The 21381-nt window shown below is 37.6% G+C and overlaps 1 protein-coding gene across 3 annotated transcripts in view; it reads left to right on the forward strand.

Moving 5' to 3' along the window:
• Window positions 1–21168, forward strand: part of Arhgap18 (Rho GTPase activating protein 18) — a 174202-nt gene extending 153034 nt beyond the window's left edge. For all 3 annotated transcript variants that reach the window (XM_047558357.1, XM_047558356.1, XM_047558358.1), the window contains exons 11-15: window positions 922–1128; window positions 2824–2964; window positions 14758–14882; window positions 18330–18391; window positions 19620–21168. In XM_047558357.1, the coding sequence (XP_047414313.1) occupies window positions 922–1128; window positions 2824–2964; window positions 14758–14882; window positions 18330–18391; window positions 19620–19711 (627 nt within the window). In that variant the 3' untranslated portion in view covers window positions 19712–21168. The remainder of the gene's footprint in view (window positions 1–921; window positions 1129–2823; window positions 2965–14757; window positions 14883–18329; window positions 18392–19619) is intronic.
• The last annotated feature ends 213 nt before the right edge of the window (window positions 21169–21381 follow it).

Genomic DNA, 21381 nt, shown 5'->3' on the forward strand with positions numbered 1-21381 from the left:
ATGCGCATAGAGAACTTCAAATACCTGTGCACGAATGAAGAAGGCAAAAGGAGAACTTGAAGTCGTGTCAGAGCAGGCTGACCTGAGTTGCTGGTGACTTCTGGGGAGGGCAGGTGCAGAGGAGTCTGAGCATCTGCAGAAGAGGTAGAAATGGGTAACATCTGAGCTGAGCATAATCTAGCCTGTTCGATTGAAAAATTCTCTTTGAGTCATTCATTAAGAATTATCTTCATCTTTTCTCTTTCCCCTCATTCCTCATGTCACTCTTCATTCTTTTGAGGTCCCAGGCAATAATTGATTGCCTTCAGTGAAGGCAGATGAAACTCAGGGTAAATGGGCTTTTTAACCTTTAAGTCCCAAGTTTTAATTTTGCAAATGTAATAAATATTCAAATATTCCATTTACCATAGTATACTTATTGCTCAATTTGTTTTTGTAGGTGTTCTACATCTGGGATGATGAGACAAAATGGGTTGAACTTTTTTTCTTTCTTATAATCCCTACAGATAAAACTACAGCATGTTGTAAAACAAGAGAATGTTCGTATGATGTTTAAGCTACTTTTCTTTCTTTTTTTTTTTTTTTTTTTTTTTTTTTTTTTTTTTTTTTGTTGCGGTGCTGGGGATCTAAGCTACTTTTCAATGCTCCATAGCTCTTGGAGGCTTAGAAGGTTCCTAGTTCAGATGGTGTGCTCTCTGCCTCCTGCAGATCACATAAGCTATGGTCCTTCACAGAAGCCAAGTACTGTCTCAGGGTGGGTCAGCCAAAGGAAGAAGCTTCTAGGACACAGCCTGTGGGATGTGAATGACTGACTGTGGTTATGCACAACTTAATTTTTAAATGACAAAATCCTGTCTGCTGCAATGCTCTAATCTCTTATCGCCATATACAAAACAAACCTCAGAGTCATTTCTCTTTCAGGCCCTGCTGGAATTTCTCCAAAGAGTCATAGATAATAAAGAGAAAAATAAAATGACAGTCATGAATGTAGCAATGGTCATGGCCCCGAATCTCTTTATGTGTCATGCATTGGGTTTGAAGTCCAATGAACAGCGAGAGTTTGTAATGGCAGCTGGAACAGCAAATATCATGCACTTATTGATTAAGTATCAGAAACTTCTATGGACAGTAAGTATGTATTTTTAAACTTTACTAAAGACCGTAGAATTTCTTGCCATAATCATTTATAACAATTTTGAACATGCTTTTATAAAGCAGATATAAAAATGTAATATTTTTTTTTCTTAATGGTTTAAAAAACACATTATATTTTTGTTACCAGCTTTATAAAATTGCATTTTAAATTTGTGAGTGCAGAAATTAAAGATTTTTTTTTTTTTTACACACAGGTAAGAAGAACCTTGTGAATTTCTATTTTATTTTATTTTTGGTACTGGGGATTGCACCCAGGGGTGCTCTTCCACTAAGCCACAATCCCAGCCCTTTGAATTTATTGTGACAGGTCTTTTCACCACCCCTGTGGTTCCCCACTTACAATTTTCCTTCATCTCTGAGATTCAACCCGGGGCCTTGTGCTTGGTAGGCAAGGATTCTACTACCAAGCCACGCCCCCAGCCTTATTTTTAAATTCCGAGTCAGGTCTTGGTTGCCCAGGTTGACCTCAAATTTGTGATCCTCTGTCTTAGCCTCTGGAGTAACTGGAATTACAGGTGTACACCACCTTGCCAGGCAGGCTTATTGTTTGTGTGTGTGCGCGTGTGTGCTAAATTGCTACAGCTGCCCTCAAACTTGTGATCTTCCTGCCTCAGCCTCCTGAGTCATTGGATTACAGGCTTATGCCACCGTGTCTGGCAGACTTGTCTTTTAAAGAGCTGATCTTTATTTCAGATTATTGACTATTTTTCATAGACTTGTTATTTGAAGGGACAGGTACATTTTGTACCCTAATTGCCAAGACTATCTTGAAAATGGTTTCCTGTTTCACCCTTGAGTTTGAGTTTTGACAGATAGTCAGGACATAGTGATAGATGACAGGTTTAGTTGATTAAGATCTCATTTTCCAGTGAAACTTATGATTTGTGTGAGAGGCATTTAGAACAACGAACTAAAATTCTAAGCAAAATTGTAGTATTGAAAATTTTAATCTCTCCTTTAAGGAAAGCCCAGCTATTTTCTTAAAAATGCAAAGCAATGTTATCTAGATTCTAAGCTCTTTATTTTTATATTCTATACAAAGGCAACTGATACAGGTGATGTCAAAATGGTTTATAAAAGTCATCTAGTTAATTAAATATTAATTTTTAAAATGCTAACATTATTTCATGATTGCAGTTTGGTAACTAAAAATACTTCATTGTCATTAATATGATTCTAAGGATCAGTTTTTCCTGGATTATTGCTAACTTCCTGTTGGCTCTTGTTTATTGGCACACTTTTCTTTTTCCTCTGACAAAAGAGGCCTCTTATTAGAGGAGGACTGTATGTTAACTACAGGGGCTGCAGAAAGGTGACAGCAAAAGGGACAATTTGAAGTGGTGACCTGTACTGCTGGTCCCCTAGAGGAGCTCGGTCTTGATATCCATGGCATGGAAGAAGTCACTATGTCCTTGAACTTCACAAAGCCTCTTTGGAACCTCACACAATGGGTGGTTAATTATATCCTGTGGATACTCTTTATCACATTATTCATTTAGGACGTGTACATTTTCTTTCCATAGATTTAATGAGTAGTAAAATGCAAAATGGCAGAGTCTTATAAAGTAGAACTTGAATTCCTCACAAGATTTAATAAAGGTATGTCTGTAGTTCTAAAATGGTACCATGTCTTTTTCTTCCCCAAACTAAATTTCTTTTTTCCTGTAGATTCCCAAGTTTATTGTAAATCAAGTGAGGAAGCAAAATACTGAAAGTCATAAAAAGGACAGAAAAGCCATGAAGAAATTACTGAAGAAAATGGCTTATGACCGAGAAAAATATGAAAAGCAAGACAAGAGTATAAATGATGTAAGAAAATCGTAAAGCTCTGTATTTATTCTTTTGTATTGTTTCTATAGTGAGACTTTCTACCACTTTCTAAGCCTTAGTACTACACATAAGTTAAAGGTATTGATAACAATAGCTATCCTCTGCTACTCCCAGTGAAAAGTGTTGACAGCTGGCCAGGTTTGGTGACTCAGCATGTGACCCGTTAATGGGGAGCAAAGGAATATAACAAGATTGAGCTGCACACACACTCGCACACACACACTCGGGACTCCCATAGAGACTGTGGCATCTGACTGTATAACGTATAGCAAATGAAAAATCTTCATGAACCATTTTTTTTTTTTTTTTTTAATTTGGCACTGTGGGATTGAACCTAGGGGCCCTAATCACTGAGCTACATTCCTAACCCTTTTATTTTATTTTGAGACAACGATGTCCTAAGCAACTTAGTGAGATCCTAAGTTGCTGAGGCTGTCTTAGAATTTGCGATCCTCCTGCCTTAGCCTCCTAAGCCACTGGGATTGCAGATGTATGCCATCGCACCTGGCGACTAATCTTTTTTCATCTGTAAAATGTGGAAAAACAATTTAAATAAGTTGGCTAATGTTGCTGTGGGGCTTAGGAGTGTTCCTGGACTTAAATATTCAAAGGTTCTCAATCTGATCAGAAGAATTTTGAGATATAGTCTAAAGAAATTAAGACATTTTGAAAAGAAATCTCTCACTATCAGTATTTAGAAATGGCTGTAAGAATGTATTAACCCCTGAGTTTGCAATAAAACATACATGAAGATGTTTGTGAATTGAGTTACCAAAGCTCCAGTGTAGGATCATGGAACGAAGGGTTTCTATTGTTCTGTTGGAGTGTGAGTACACCCCTCGGCACCATGGTGGAAGTTGTCCAGTTACATGCTGACATCTTGTGGAACCTTTTGAAAATGCAGTAATTGGCCTTTTGTCTGTTTTTTTTTTTTTTTTTTTTTTTTTTTTTTCTACATTGGTCTGCTTAGGGATCCAGTAATTACATGCAAAAAATTTTTTCCTGAATGGATTTATAGCTTTCTTGGCATTGAGAAAATTTTAAGTAAATTTTAAGTGTTTTTAAAAGCACCTAAAATATGATACAGGGAAATAACAAGTAATCTTTATTTCTTTTTAAGATTGGACTTCATATTATCATAAGGCTTGGAAGAATTTTTGACGTATCATTTTTAACATTAGAATGCTTATTACCTTTAACACCATTATAAAATGGGAATATCATATCTTGTTTTGTAACCCTAATTATTCATATTGACTTCATGGTCTAGTCTCTCTTTATAAGGTATATTGAGCCTTAAGTAGCTATTTGGGATATACCTTTTTAATGATAAATCCTTAACAAAAAATGAAAAGGTTACTTTTTATAGAGGAAATGTTTAATTTTGTCATTTACAGAAAGACAACATTAACTTGTATTTCATCTGTTTGCACCCTGAGCTAATGCATGTCAGCTGGACAGAAAATTATCTCTACACCATTGAAAAGCTGTATTGTCATGTTAAGGCCTGGAATTTGAATCTGCTTTTTCATATATTAACTGTAGCTTCAATCGTTTTTGTTTTTCCCTGTGCTTTGGTTTTCCTTGCTGTTACAATATTTCGTTATTCACTTAACAAGTTGTTATTGCTTCCTTGATGTCAAGTTTCCACTCCCAGGTTAGGCATTTAGAGGCAGCTGGGGTGGGGGATTGCCCCCAGGGAGCCAGGAGAGGGATGTAGCTCAAGGTACTGGAGGTGAGTGATTGGAGCATGGTCAGGCCAAGAAGCAGTCAGTGGACATCAGAGAGCCTTCACATGATGAGTCAAACCGAGATGTGGAAAGTGAGGTGTTACTCAGGCATCACCAGAAGCCAGAGACCTGATCTAACCCATAGTGGGAGCTTCCCAGCATCACCACCCATGATGGAGATCTGTTTGATCTGTCATTGTGGTTGAGAATCTTTAATCAATTTCCAGAATTTATTTTTCAAGTTGCTGTCATTTTATTAGGGAGAGTAAATATGCACAAAAAATAATTACTGAACAAATAAAATACTAGGCAAATTCAAATACTGTGGATATATGGTGGGTCAGGAAGTAGTCACAGAATTTTGCATAAGCTTCAATCAGTTGGCCAGAGTTTCAAAATTAAAAGACGTAATGTGAAAGTTTGAACTGCCATCTTAATGGGAAATTGGATGTAGGGGTAGCCCACGTCCCCAGAGGAGGGTCCTGCTTTCCTCTGTGGTAGTGACTGCCTAGATCTGAATTGGAGCAGATTCTTTTGGATGGGGCATGGGTCATCCCCCTTCATTCTGTCTTCTTGTTCTGCTTTCTTGACCATCTGAAATCATTTGAATATGTCATGTGAAACTATGGGCACAACACTGCCTACAATGTTTTAGTCATTTGTTCTTAGGCGTTCAGCCTACATTATTGAACAAAACAGATGACTCTTGGAGAGCTTAAATTTTTTTTGCAGTGGTGGGCATTGAACCCTGGGCCTTGTGCATGCTAAGCAAATACCCTACCACTGAGCTCAGGCCCAAGCTTAAGTTCTTTAGTGTGTTTGTCTCTGGTCAGCGCTCTAAAAATAATTAAAGTGGAGCAGAAAGAGGGGAACTTGGAGAGGAGCCTTTTGCAATATTATGTTAGTCTGGGTGTTATCCATTTGCACAAAGCCATGGAGAAGCTCAGGGAGTCCAACTGAAGGTCTGTCCTCGGAAACTCATTCCAGGCAGAGGGAAGAGTTTTGCTAAAGCCTTAAGGCAGGAACTCGCATGGGGTTTTTAAAGACTAGCAAGGAGTGAATGTGCCCAGTTGGTCAACTGGATGGCAGTATAAATGAGGTCAGAAGGAAAATGGAACCAGAGTACATAGCCTTGAAGATCATCATAAGGAATTTGGATTTACCTATAGTGAAATATATTTCATTTCAAGGTTTGGAGTAAAGACATGAAAATTTGTTTTGAAACAGTAACTTGAGTTGTGTAATTATGATATTTGCAGGTAAATGGATGGAGCTGGAGAATATGCTAAGAGAAATAAGTTAAACCCCCCAAAACCAAAAATCGAATGTTTTCTCTGACAAGCAGATGCTGATCCATAATGGGGTGGGGGGTAGGGAAGCGCAGAGGAACTTTGGATTGGGCAGAGGAGAGGGAGGGGAGGGGGTGGGAAGGATGGTAGACTGAGACAGACAATATTACCCTATGTACATGTATGATTACATGACCAGTGTGGCTCTACACCGTGTATAGCCAGAGGAATGTGAAATTGTGCTCTATTTGTGAACAATTTGTCAAAATGCATTCTGTCATGTATAACTAATTAGAACAAATTTTAAAAAATGACAATAGCAAAAGTACCAATAATAATTTCCATTTCATTGAATTAGAAAAAATAAAAAAGAACACACAGTAGGGGCATAAAGCTCAAAACAGGGAAACTCTATGGGTAGTTCTTACAATCAAAGTCAGAGACAACAATGGTCTGGGCCAGGGTATCAATATTGAAAGTAAAGATGTGATTGGATTCTGGATATTTTTTGAAGTTAGGAACCTTGGGATTTCTTGCTAGAAATGACTTGAGTTGTAAGAAAAAGAAGTGAAAAATGATTCAAAGGTTGTAGCCTGAGAAATTAGAAGGATAGAATTGATATGGGGAAGATCATAATTTCATTTGGGGACCTGTTGACAGTGAGACGTCTATTGCTGATCTACTTGGAGATATTTAAAGATGTTTGGAGGGAAAATCGGGTCATACTGACTAGTAATTGAGGAACAATTAGAGGCACAGAGAGGCAGGACCAGAGGGAAAGCAGGAACTGGGTTCAATGGGTGTCTCAGCCTTCTCATTGTATGACATGTAACTGCTGGAAGATGGAGCCCCAGGAGTTCCGTGATTATATTTGCATTTTAGAACAGACACAATGTTGGCAGGAGAAGGGATAACTGGAGGCATGCAAGATGGAAGGTTTGGTAGGAAATGCTGGGTAATTGATCTATTCCCTTTGGAGAACACTTGTTGACAGTGGCAAAGGCCTGAAAACTTATTGGGCTTCCATTGCCATTTTCTATATACCAGCCCAAATTAGAAATAATCCAAAAGAATAGAGGTGGCTAGTCATGGCATATTTATAGGGTGAAATACTATGAAAGTATACAAGTACTGAAAAAAAGTTACACTGCAGTATTTGTTAAGGACAATGCATTTATTTATTTATTTTTTGGTGAATGCTTACCAGAGGTCAGGCACGCTGCTAAACATTTTATGAACATCTAGATGGTAGTCTAGTTGGAGTTCATTGCCTTGACTTTCTCAGATAAGGAAAGTGAGGATCAGCAATCTTAAGGTTATCTAGACAAAAAGTGATGGAGCTGGAATTTGAAACCAATCTGGATGACTTTCAATCCATGGACCACCATTATCCTCTACTTCTCCAAGGACCACAGAACTCTAAGAAGGAAATATACCAAAACCCTGAGTGTATGGTTGGGAATGAACATGGATTGCTGCTATTCAAAGTTTTATACATAACTTAAAAGTTCTGGCATTGATCCAAGGCCCAGTTGGGAATGGAAAGAAGTTTAGAATGTGAGCCAGCAGGACCGACAGGATGTGGATACTGGTTGGATGTGAGGAAGGTGGAAAAAGGGATATAGAATGACTTACCTAATTTTGCTTGGATGGTTTTTATCAGCAAGATAATACATCAAGCAAAAGGAACAGGCTTGAAATCAGTTTTTCACCTCTTGGGTTGATATGACTGTGAGTTGACAACATGGGTGAAAAGTTCATGAGGCACCCAGGGGCAGAGGTGCCCAGAGACTGTAGTGGAAGCCATACAGTATTTCCTATTGCACAAGCTGGGTAGGTAGAATAAGAAATAATAAAAGCATTGACAGATCTTTGGGGACACTAATATTTAAGTAGTAGGCCAGTGAAGAGGGCAAAAGAGCTGGTAAGAGGCTATGAAGTAGTGTTTTAGTCAGTTTTTTTTTTTTTTCTACTGTGATCAAAGGCATGAGAAGAACAATTAAAGGAGGAAAAGTTTTATTTGTGGACTCATGGTTTCAGAGGTCTCAGTCCATAGATAACTGGCTTCATTCCTCAGGATTTGAGGTGAGGCAGAACATTTGGAAAAAGTATGTGGTAGAAGAAAGCAGATCAGGACATGGCCACCAAGGCAGAGGCAGGAAGTGGGGGGTGTGGGGAGAGAGAAGAGGGGGAGAGAGGGGGCGGAGAGAGAGGAGAGATCCATCCTCCACAAGGACAAAATATATACCCAAAAGCACACCCCAATTACCCACCTCCTCCAGCCACATCCTATTGGCCTAAAGTTAACACCTAGCTAATCAATCTCTATCAGGGAATTAATGCACTGACTAGGTTAAGACTCTTATAACCCAATTATTTCACCTCTAAACTTTCTTGCATTATCTCACATGAGCTTTGGGGGAATACCTAATATCTGAACTATAACAAATAGGAAGTAAAATTAAGTTGAGCTGGTACATACTTTCATCCTAGCAATTTGGGTTGCTGAGGCAGGAGGATCAGAAGTTCAAAGCCAGCCTCAGCAATTTAGCAAGACACTGTCTTACAATAAAAAGGGATGGGGAATGTAGCTCAGTGGCTAAGCACCCTTGGGTTCAAACCCTGGTATCCAAAAAAAGTTGAAGAATGTGTACTGTCTTAGAAGCACAGGCGGAAAGAGCTAAATAAGTAAAAGAACTGGGTTAGTAGTACCAATACGGCAGGGAGGAGAAGGTTTACATTGAATAAAAGTCCACAGGCTTTTGCATTTGAAGGTCAGTTATGACTTCTCCAAAGCATTGTCAGTGAGTATTGATGGAAGAAGCCAGATTGCCAGGGATTGGAGAGTAAAAGAGATTATAGATCATGAAAATTCATCAAGGTAATATTTTTAAAATTTTGCATGCTATTAAAGCTAACTATACATAATTGGGCATTCATGTTATTAAGATATGCTTGACTAGATAAATTAATAGTTTGAGCCAGGTTGTAAGACACACTCAATTTACCTAATAAGACAAATGCTTTTAATGAGTACAGCATATTAAATACTAATAAGTCTTATCTATCATTTATAGCAGGAAGAAACAATTGAAGAAAATAACAAAATTGTGAACCATTAAAAATAGCCATTTTCTGATAACCTTTGATTTATTGGGCTTGCTATCCCTCACACACTTACCAGAAGTTATCTAGTTTGAGGATATAGCTCTATCACTGCCATTATTGAGTGTGAGTTATTTTATCTCATAAGGTAAGGTGAGATTAATGGTGTTTAGCCAGAATTTGCCATGGAAGCATCAGTAGTGTATAGAAATAAAATCCATTTTTAGGATACTCCTTTGACCCACTGAGTCAGAATCTTCCAGCGTGGGACTTGAGCATGTGAATTATATTAAAACCATAAGGGAACTCCCTCATTTGTTATGTGTATGCACATAAATATATTTTAATTGCCCATAGATTTTTTTCTTACATGCACAGAAGTAGAAACTGTATGAACCCCAACATCACCAACAAATACATTTTTCTAATCTAGTTCCATGCTGTTCCCCCCTTTTTATTCCATTAAGAAAGTCAGCTATCCCATCATTTCTGCATAATTACCTCAGGTAGCATCTCTGACTCATAAGGGGTAGTTAGATGAGCATTTAATTGTGAACTGTTAAATCTTCCAGGCTTAGAGATCTGTTGTGGATCTTCTGCTATTCAGGCTCACTTCCCACAGGAAAGCTATACCTTTAGGAGAGCAAGGGACTCAGATATGTGAAACATACTGTACTGCTCACATCTGACCTCAATGGTCAAGGAAACAAATATTCTCATTGTATGGTTAACTGCAGGGTTAACTCAGGATAGCCTAGTAACACATGCTTCACTTATAGCAGAGGAACTCAAGTTGTAGAGAAGTTATATGACCTGCCAAAAGTTCCAGAATGATCTTGTAGCATTTTAAGGTTTAGGGCTTTGGGCAAAAACAAAATCTGTTGCTGCCACCAGAAGACTCGTGGACCCTGGGTCATTCATGGCCTGGGTTTGTGTGCCTGTAATCACACCTCTATTCAGAATTCCATCTCTGGTTTCATTTAGTAACTCTCAACCCAGAGCATTATTGCAGGTATTGTTTCCAGCATCTGCTTTAGGTCTGGAAACAGTCTCTGGTTGTACTTGGAACCCATGTGGAAAATCAAATTACAATATCAAGCACAAAATCTTGTTTATTTTTATGCACTATTAAAAAATCAAAGAGTGTCATAAAAACAACCACATTAAAAGATAAAAATATCAGGACTTATTTTACTGGAAATTAAATGCTTATTAATTATGGAAGTTATTAAAGGCCCTTTAAACTTCTCTGAACCTGTGAGTTGGATAAAAAGTTTAAGGCATTTGGATAATGAAGGCCCAATTATAATCAGAACAAAGTTCAGGGTAGTAGAGAATCTCATCAACGTCAGCACCAGTATTGTCGGTTCTGACTAGGGGATGAATATGCCATTTTTGTTTAAGATACCTTGCTAAAATGTCTTTGTTTAATTTTCTAAAATATGTATCTGGCATTTTTTAGAAAGCTGTATTTCCAGTTTGCCCTTTTGAAGATAAAAAGCATTTTCTGTAGCATTAAAAATACCAGCTTTACATTTAAATAAGGTTTTAATGAGAAAGAAATGATCTCTTCTGATGATCTGATGTTAAATTTCTAAAGAGCAAAAATATGAACAAAGCCATACCCTATGAAATACTAAAATCATTTAGGCAAGAAAAAATCAGATTTTAAACATCTTTAAATATCTTATCTTTACATATCTTAGTTCAATATGTAAAAAGAAAAGGCCGGGGGAGAGGACCATATGAGATCATTTTCTGTATTATAACCGTCTTTGCATGCAAAAGAAATTAATACTAAGTTGGAAAATCCTTGGTAACTAAGCCTTAATGGTATTTTAGTCAAATGGTTCTCCAGTCCTACTGCACATCACATAACTTCAGTTCACAAGCATCCCTCCCCATCAAAAAATAGGGGATAGTGTCACAGCTGTTATACCAGAGAACATGAAATAGGAAGGTCACAAAGATTATACTGTGTGCACAGATTCAGCTATTATTATGGCTTAAGTTAAGAACAGACTGTTTGGCTTAATGATCAGGCATGTTGTGTCTTTTCAAAGCTTGGCAGCTCAATGTAATTAGTATACTAATAGGATTCGAGTTTGATGCAGCATGATGCTGGAGCTTAATAGTCGTTGTCATACACCATTTAAACGAGAGCTTTGGCATCGTTTATTGTTTATCATCTTCATGTAAATATCATTTTGGCCTCCCCTATCACTATACTCAGAAAAACTTTCCAGAAACAACTTTTAAGCTCTCCATCTTTAAACTCCTCTCCAACAGTAAAGGGCATGGTCGATTCATGGAGTCGCTCTTCATCTCAGCATTGTTGCAAGAGTTGGGGTGGAATGAATTAAACCAACTGAGACGTGTTCCCCTCTCTATGAGGAACACACACAGCACGCACACTCATACCTAGTTTGACTGCAAGTTCTCCAGCCAGGGAATGTGGACAGTCAACCTGGGAAATTGCTGTGTGCCATTGTTGGCTCAAGTGGAAAGCATTGATGTGCCCACTCTGTGTGAAATGAGTTCACCTTTTTAGAATCAGTAGTTTGGGAAGGGTTAATGCTGAGCCCCAACTGGCCTGGCCTCATCCCCTGCTCACTGAAAGGGTGTGGGAAGTGTTTTACTCCCAGCCATAAGGGACCGATTGGAGAATGCCCAGGCATTTGCCTCATTGGCAAAATTTGGCCCTGCACACTATTAGATGGCAATTTGCTAACATTATACACATACACAACCACTCCCAAGTGCCTTCAGAAGACACTGCCTGAACTCTTCCTTTTTTAAACTCCTATCACAAAAACTTGAGGTCGTTTGGTGGTGGTAGTGGTTATTGGACCCCATGCCTTGAGCATGCTAAGCCTGTGCTCTGCCACTGAACCTTACAGGACCTGCCTAATTCTCTGGATTAGTGTGTCAGATGTCTTTGAAATTCTGACATCACACTGAATTCGGTGTTGCATTTTTATGAGGAAGCATGGCCACACTCCCCAAGGCCACAATCCCTGAACTCACTGAGAGAGCGTAGGCCTATGGTTATTAGTGTAGGCCTTCAGCTCTTCTTGAGAGTCTCAGAGGGAAAGTGGGGCTACACCCTCAAGCAGGTGCATGCTAGTGTTGGGAACCTTGGCTTTTCTCCTCGACTCCCTGCAGAAGTAAATGACTAAATTATTTCATATAGCATATTCAATTCCTTTCTTTCACTTTTTCCCTCCTTTTCTTGATAGAGGAAGGAATACTTTTATGTGATAGTTTAACTTCTTTTAGATGATGTGTCTAGAATTTTTTTTTTTGCCAATAAAGAAATGCATATTGGTTTGCTTTTATTCTAGAGAATACCATTCACTACCATTTTTAGTGAAAAATATTGAGTGATTCATTTAATCAGTTAACATTGATAGGTAGCTACAGATATGTGGCATATATTAGAATGCCCATCATAAATGGGGTTCCATGGAAGATACCACTTTTGATCCGGTGGATCATGAAAGGGAAGGGTCCATGGAGTTTGAGCTGGACCTTGAAATACAGATAGCAGAAAATGTCCAGAAGTAGAACAGAGCATGCACAGATAGGATAGCATGGGGTGTTTGTAGTGAATTTTTGCTCACTAAACGGTGGAATATACACCAACAATTGTGAGGGGGAAAGTCAGGGAGTAAGGTTGCCATATCCCCAAATTCTCTAATATATTTTTGTGGTTCATTTTAGCTTTGTAATACATTTCTGTGGACCTTCTATATATAAAAACATTTTATTCATCTTAAATATTAGCATAATTTGTTTTTTTGCTATTCTAGGACTGGTTAAGAGGGACGTTTGCTACTATTACTTTCTTCCAACAAAACTAGTATGGAAGAATATTTTGCAATATGACTTAACCAGGATTATCTTAACTTTTAATGTCACTATAAAGTATGTGGCTATCTGAAGCTCTAGCCTGCCATTCAGGGCCCATTACGAGATGATAATAGACTAAGATAATTGAAAATGCCAGTGTTTGTTGTCCTTACTGAGTGGACAAGGGGGTTGGGGGTTTTGGAAATACAGTCTCAGTGCTTCACGTTTTGCTATTACAGTTTTCAATCTGACATTGAAGATCTCAGTACCGGTTTCTTGTTTTCCATTGCCTCTTGAAGGAAACATAGTTGAGGACAGGCTAGCAGGTAGAACAGCCACAGAAGGAAATAAACTAGAGGTTGTCCCTAAGGGAGAGGTTCAGATTGTCCCTGAGCTGTGTCACAGCATTGACTTAACTGCTCTGCAAAGAAAAAGATAACAGTACCAGAGGAGATGACCCAGGCATGGTAAGGAGTTGTTCAGCTCATTTTCCAGTATGTTGCAATTGATTAGTGGTTTGTCACAGTCAAGGAAAAGGTAAGTTAGACTTCTATCCTAGAGGCAAGGTTGAGGTCAAGGTCAGAGAGTAGATTAAGGTAATCAGATCAAATTGCATGACCTAGAAAGGAGTCACAAAACCAAACCGAGGGTCCAGGCTGGGTTTGAGGAGTTTGGACATGATTAGGAATTGTCAGGGTCAGGGAGAGCCATGCTCCCTGGGCAGTCAGTCCTCTGCAGGGTCACTTCTTTTCTTTGTTATTCTCATATGAAGTCACTCATGTTTCTGAGAAGCAATTTTAAGTCTTTTGAGGACACCTCTGCTTTTGTGCTGCCCGATTCTAAAGGCATATGACTGTTGAATGTAGAAATTAATGGCATTTGTGCTTTGTTTAAAAAGCAAAAGCATTTCAAGACTATGAATGTTTTAAAAAGGTGATGTTTGTGTAATGAAAGACCAGTGTCTTCCTTATCTGCTTAGGTAAGGACCTAGCACACTATTCGTCGGGTCTGGGATGCTTAGTAAAAATTTTGGTTGAATTAAATGGGGTATTTGTAGTATTTAAAGAATTATCTTTAAACATAATTTGTGCATGCTGTTCTAAAGTCTGTTTAAGACATATGGTTATAAATAATAAATTAGTATTTTAGCAGAAACACTTAGGAATTAATTAAGTCTAATATTTCAAGTCCCATAACTGACATTTTGATATTATAAAACTCATCATTGATATCTCCAAATCATAAAATGGTTTTTACATCCATGAGCAAAGACCTCAGAATTGGTCATCTTAAGTTCAAAGTGTAGAGTCAAAAGTATAACCTGGGGAGCAGGTATGATACAATATATTAAAAAGTATTTTTTTGACACTCGGAGACAAATTTGGGGGAAAATTTCTGAATGTGTGGGAAGATTTTTCAAATGCACACGTAGCTATAGCACAGGGTGACTTCTTTCTTATTCAATTTCATAAATTGCTACATGAAGAAGCACCCTCTAGTAGATAATACTCAGAAATCAGCACTTAATATGGCAGTAATGGTTATTGCTGTCATTCTTTACATCTTTAAAAATAATTAAGCATTACTGCACAGGCATTATAAAGTTCCCCTATCACCATTAAGAGGATATTTGAGGTTTGATGTAATTTAGCAAATTACATTATACAGTAGTTAAGGTTTTTATGCAGTGAAGTAAAATGCGTAGTAGTTAAGCACACTTACCATATAATGCATTGTACAGAGTTACATGTTCCAGCTGCCGCCAGCTTTGTTCCAGTGTCATTATTGCTTTGCAGGCTGACGTTCCTCAGGGAGTGATTCGAGTGCAAGCTCCCCGTCTTTCGAAAGTTTCCATGGCAATACAGCTAACTGAAGAGCTAAAAGCCAGTGATGTACTTGCCAGGTTTCTCAGCCAAGAAAGGTAGAGGCCTGTTTTAATTATTTTATGGGATAACTCACCTGTCTCCCCAACCCTGCCTCTTTTTTTTTTTTTTTTTTTTTTTTTAAACCATGGAGTAGTGTGCAGTGCTTAAAATTTTTGTCTTCCCAGCAGAAGAGAACAGACCTGACAATTAGACTGTTGGAATGAGTTTAGTTCAAGTTGAGCCTCTTTGAAGCAAGATACCTGACCATTCCTTCACTGTGCCTGGCAAGAGACTCACTCAGTAGTCTTTCTCAAATATGCTGATGGGAGGTTAATTACTGTTCCTAGGCAGTTAAGAAAATTAATTAGGATACAGTGGTTTTAAAATAAAAGATGCAACTTTTTTTTTTTTTACAAAATATAATGAATACAAAAGAAAGTTCCAATTTAAAAACAGCATAAAGAATTGAGAGCAGTGAACCAGTCCCTTGAGCTCTGTAGACACAGGGGAGAATGAACTCTCATTAGGGGCAGCCGAGCCCTTCACTTAGGTTTTGGGGCTTAGAGTCCTTTGGAAGCCATTGGTCTCCCTCTTACTCTAATAGCGGAGTTGCTTTCTCATTCACCTTTTCTTGAATTTTAGAGGTCATAATAACTGTATTGGGTTTTCAGTTTTTAGCCTTTAAATTCTTATCGAGAATAATGTTTTAACCTCCCATTTCTACTTTTTGAGAAAAACTAACTTTAAATGTTTAAAAAGAAAGGAAATCCAGGGCATTGGCATCTCAGATGACGAATACTCATTTTGATCTTTCGTGTAACTTAATCACCTCATTCTAACTGGGGGGGCTTTGGTCAGGTTTTCTGCCAAAAGCGTCTCCAATTTTAGTACAATATCTCAAGTATTTAATATGCTTCTACTCTATTTAAGGTCCTTTGCTAGGTGTTAGAAGGGATATAAACTCATTTTAAAGTACCTTCCCTGGGAGTCTATAAATTGATGTAAGGGATGAGTCTCAACAGCTAACAGATGGCAGTGAAACAGGAAAAAGGTTTATTGGGATTATCTCAGGTTTTAGTAAACCAGCATGAACTTCTCTCCAAGTAACTCCATGAAGTAAGTGCTGTCATTCCTTCTGTTTTATTGCTCAACCATCAGATCGTAGGTCATGTATTTCCCATGGGTAATGGGGTTGGCCCTCTGAACCTGTGGTTTCTATCCTCAAAGGCAGTCAGTCCCTTGATCCCTTTCCACACTGGTTGGAGGGCCTGGGAGTAGATGGAATTTTGTAGGATAAGTCCTAGGGTAGTAGAATTTCTTAAAATCAAGTGTGGGAAACAGGTGAAATTCTCAGATCTTTGCTACCTAAAGGGAGCTTCCTCTGTACCACTCCCCTGACTTTGTGGATACCAACTTTTACCCTTCTTCCCTCAAGGGTTGGAGCATCTCTGTTCCTAGAATGTGTTCCTGCAGCTGTGTCTGACTTCAGGCACGAGTGGCTCTTTCAGGCTGGACAGTCGTTCACACAGCATTTACTTTCTGGACAAAAGTGACCAATTTATTCAGTGTTTCCTTCTACTTGCTAATAATATAGGATACGAATTCTACAACATACTCATCTGTGACTTTAATTTTTAGGGCATAGCATGAACCATTAGTCAGTATATTGTATACAAAGCACTGGCTTTGTGATAATTGCCTTCTCTGCATATTTGAATTTTCTGCTTGTGGTGCTTTTATTAAATAAGCATTTTCTATTCTGTAGAGTCGGGTCCCTGCTTCTAACTCTCTGGTAAGCTTCTCTTTCCAATGATTCCTCTTTCCCCTTAATCCTTCAGCCCTTTCCTTATGCTTGGGGATGTGGATTCAATGTGAATCATCAATCTGGATTCAAACGCTCACTATTTCTGCTTCACTGTAGGCTAGTTTTTATAATTTTAAATCTCACCTCCTCATTTTTTAAGAGTGGACACAACAGGACCTATGTTAGTCTCTTAATGATCAACTGTTTGTCTGGGCCACATAGTAATTGAAGTTCTCTATTTTCTCCTACCTCATGCCTATACTTCTCGTTTTATTCTACATGTGTTCGGGCCGTTGGAACCTGACTTCCTTTCATCCTTATTCTTTCCTACTTTCTCTGCTGCAGCCAACAAACACAGGAACAAACAACAACAACAAAAAATCAATAAATTGCACATTTACCAGTCAGGATTTATGCCTTCTTGCTAATGATGAATTTGTTGATGAGTATTATGTGAAAACTTTCATAGACTAAAAGATCCATTTCACATTTCTATCAAGTGGAGCAAAAATATAGATACATGGAAATCAATTGGAGCAATATCCGACTAGTCTTTTAAAAATTTTTTCCCCTAATGTTGTTTTTTCATAGCGGAAGGGACATTTGATGGGGTTACATAGTACAAATATTTAACTTAAAAAAAAATAAACATACCCTTGGTTGGAAACTCTGACTGTGGGTTAGGATTCGGTGTGGCAGATGGGTAGAGAAGACTAGGTAGCCAGATGAACCGTTAAATGGCTGGTTAGGAAAGCTGCTGCTGTGCCCCATTCCTCCTAATGGCTTTCTCTTCTCATTTCCAGAGTCTCCCTCATCAGGATCTTATATCCACAGTTCACAAACATGTTCATGCATCACAGTGAACTCTAGAGCATTTAAAAAGCAGATTATTGAAGTTCATCCTAAGAGTTTCTAGAGCTTTGAATCTGAGTTTTTTTGCATGTTTCTCAAGTAATTTTTACAGAAAGCTTTGAAAAAAATCATTGAATTTTACCAATTATGTCTGAGCCTAATGATTTGTATTTTCAAACTGTACAAAAAATATCAATTGTACTTATTAACTGGGGGCCATATCTTGCTTTAACACATGTAATATCCAAATCAGGGTAAACAGATCTCTCTCCCTAAATATTGACTACTACTTTATGGCGAAGGGTTTGCTCTTTGAAGAGCACAAATCTGCTAATGTAGCTTTCCTGAAAAAGTTACGCCTTCCTAATGGCTGGTATGCTTCTATGCCTTGGGAGTATGTGTACCTCCCACATTGGAAAGGCCACTAGAGAGAGGACTATGAATCATTCTTACACAACTAGAGTTGTCAGCACAGCAGCCTCGTGACAAATACTTCTGGATAACGAGATGGCAACTTGGATCCTATGCAAGATACATAATCATATTAATTTGATTGGCAGCTAAAATGTTACATTAATTTTCCTTTTAACTTTATAAATTTAGATACTGATTTATTATTTTGTCTTCAGCTATATGATTCCATTTGTTTATTTTAATTTACAGGTGTGACATTTTTATTACCTATTCGGCACATTTAACAGATGGGAAAATACAAATGTGTAGATAATTACGGTGTGTCTGAGTTATGAATTTTCCATACCAGCCAGAATTCCCCAAGCATGTTAAAGTGATTTACTTGCAAGCTGTTTGATGATACAACTAATCAGTTTGTTTTGTCCCTAAATAGTGGGGTTGCCCAGACTCTCAAGAAAGGGGAAGTTTTTTTGTATGAAATTGGAGGAAATATTGGTAAGCACATTTTTTTCTCTTTGCATTCCATATGCTGATCTGACATTGCCAGTGGTTATTTATATCTTTGAAGAAAAAAAAAAAAAGGAAGTTGTAAGTAAAATATAGCACACTTTAAGATAGTTGCTGAGTATTATGGATTTATTTAATGGTCTGGGCTTTCTCTCCAGGCTCTAGTTGAGCTTCTGTTCAAATGCCCTTACATTCAACCTCGGCAAAGCAGTGTTCCTTAGAATAGGAAAATCTTCTAGAATGGTCAGTGATGCAAGTTTTTCCAAACTGCTTTCATTTTTATACCTTCATAATAAAGGAAGGATTCCAAGTTATTTAAACCAAGATAGTAGTTTTATTATGGAATAGTACTATATTTTTCATTTTTCAGTAAAAGTTATTTTTGTCCACGTTGGTTTCCTACTAAATTTTATATACTCACTAGCAAATAGGATAAATGATTTAATTTCATCTTTCTCTTTTGTAAATATCAGTGGGTCTTATTTTTTTTTTTCGTACCAGGGATTGAACCCAGAGGCACTTAACCACTGAGTCACATCCCCAGCCCTATTTATCTTTTATTTAGAGACAGGCTCTCACTGAGTTGCTTAGGGCCTCAGTAAGTTGCTGAGACTGGCTTTGAACTTGTGATCCTCCTGCCTCAGCCTCCTGAGCCCCTGGGATTACAGGCATCACCCGGCTCTCATTTCTTCTTTAAAACAAACTTTTCTTTGACTCTGTAAGACAATAAGGATGACATTAAGAAATGAAATGTTTAATTGAAAATAATTTGAAGTTTTAGATTTTTTTTTTTCTTGAACTTAAAATGTTAGTTGATTACTGGAAATGTGAGGCCGAGGGCTCATTCTTAAAATTTAAATAAACTACAGCTCCACTAGAGAACCGGAAATGTTAAATTTACTAGTAAAGTTTAAGTATTAATATATTTGATATTACTATTAGATGAATTTGAAATTGTTATTAATAAAGGTGAATACGAATTTAAGGAACCATTTGAAAGCCTATCCTATGAAGGATTTTTCAGCTTCCTAATTTAATTAAAAGCCTACTTATTTAGGGAAAGACTGCCAAATTGACTTTTCCAGTATTTTGCCTAACTCTTTGGGTACCTGGTGAGAAGTATTTTGACATCTAAGACTTCAGAACCTTCGGGTTTCACTGTAAAACTGCACCCATCTGCCCCCCGTGCTAAACGGGTACCACATCTCTTTACCAGGGGAACGCTGCCTAGATGACGACACTTACATGAAGGACTTGTATCATCTCAACCCAAATGCTGAGTGGGTCATCAAGCCAAAGCCATTGTAGAAGACTTACGCTGTGGATCCACTACCTCTGCAATCATTCTTGCTGGGTCAAGAGTATAAACAAGTAAAATGGCAGGACTCTTACCAGTCAACTGTACCGCCTATTAAGATGTGACACCCTCAAGCCTTAAAGAGTTAGATTTGTGCTGCTGCCACAGTGATACTAATTGTTATTAGAAACAAATACTGCTGGAAAAGAGGGGCTTACTTAGCTTCCGGGCTATTTCCGAATGCTCCGATATGTGTCCAGATGTGACTGTTTTTAGTATGAAAGTCTCTACCACCCCTTTTTTTCTCTTCAAATCATATATTCTGTAATATATGCTTTCTCACCTTTTGTAGCTCCTTGCATCTGCCTTCTCTCAATGAAAAAAATTTTTTAAACAAAAAAGATAAATAGCAGGTATGGCAAGTTGCAAAGACAGCACATGTTGAAACAGACCTTATTCAACAGTGTTCGTGGCACTGTAGAACATTAGTATTCATGTCTTTGAATCATTTGCCCAAACAATACCATGCTGCTTCTTTCTGCTGCATTGCACACAATGATTTGTTGTTTTTTTTTTTTCTGATGTGTGCAAAACTATCCACGATCAAGAAAATAGAACTGTCAGAAACTGCCAATTATTACCAAACCATTAAATACTTTTAAGAATAAATAAAACATACCCATGTGGAATAATTGAATTACCGATAACCAGAGAGTAAAAGCCAAATCACTTCATGTTTGCTGTACCCTTCCAACTGAAACTCAAGAAGTCATAGCTGGCTTTACCTTTTGTTGTATTAGCATTATAAATATGCATGATAGTATAATCCGGTAGTGGCTGGAGAATGTATTCTTAAAGTGGCATTTTTTTCTCCTGAAGAAGTTTAGTGGAAGAGTTATTCTTCTGGCTCTGACACTCTCATGAATGAGTTTTTGTTTGTGTACTTACTTTAAATAATCAGTAAATTTATTAAAATGGGGAAAGTTCCCAGGGATTTTAATGCACAAACCACACTGTGACAAGAAATGAGCCTCCATACTGTAAATAAGAAAAATGAAGGAAGAGAGAAATGTTAAATATTTTATGAGGTTAGAGTGTAGTAAATAAAAGTTGATGTAAATGCTTCACCAACTGTGTTTATGATACTTTTAGTAGTACTTTAGGACAAATTACACATTTTCAGAAGCTCTTGATGTCACTAATTAGGAGGGAAAATTGTTAATGAGAACAGGCATAAATTTGTAGCATATTGCAAGAGCAGCCTGTGGATATGATCACTTAAGTAACTTTGTGGTGATTTGTGCCATTCCTTTTTTATTTAAAGAAATTTTTATAATTAAATGCATTTTTCTAAGTTATCTTCTCTTGGAATTATTGCTTTTAATCCTATGTTCCTGTGTCTACTTTCACTTCTTTAACATTTTTAACTGACAAATGAACTATTTTTGTTATTAAAAAGTCACATCTACTCATTGCTCCTGTGTAATTTTTAAATTTGTAAGGTGTGGGATATAAACTTGTTTCCTTCCTTGGATTTTACTTATGCAAATTGTTTTACTTCAAAATACTGTTTCTTCTGTTTTTTGACCCTTTAAATTTCTCAGCAAAGTGTTTTAATAGCTTGAAAGTAGTAAACAAGAGGTGCTTAACACATTTAAGTGTCCACTTCAGGAGCGAGTAA

This window comes from Sciurus carolinensis, chromosome 7 (genome assembly GCF_902686445.1).
Source record: "Sciurus carolinensis chromosome 7, mSciCar1.2, whole genome shotgun sequence".
NCBI classification, from domain to species: Eukaryota; Metazoa; Chordata; class Mammalia; order Rodentia; family Sciuridae; genus Sciurus; species Sciurus carolinensis.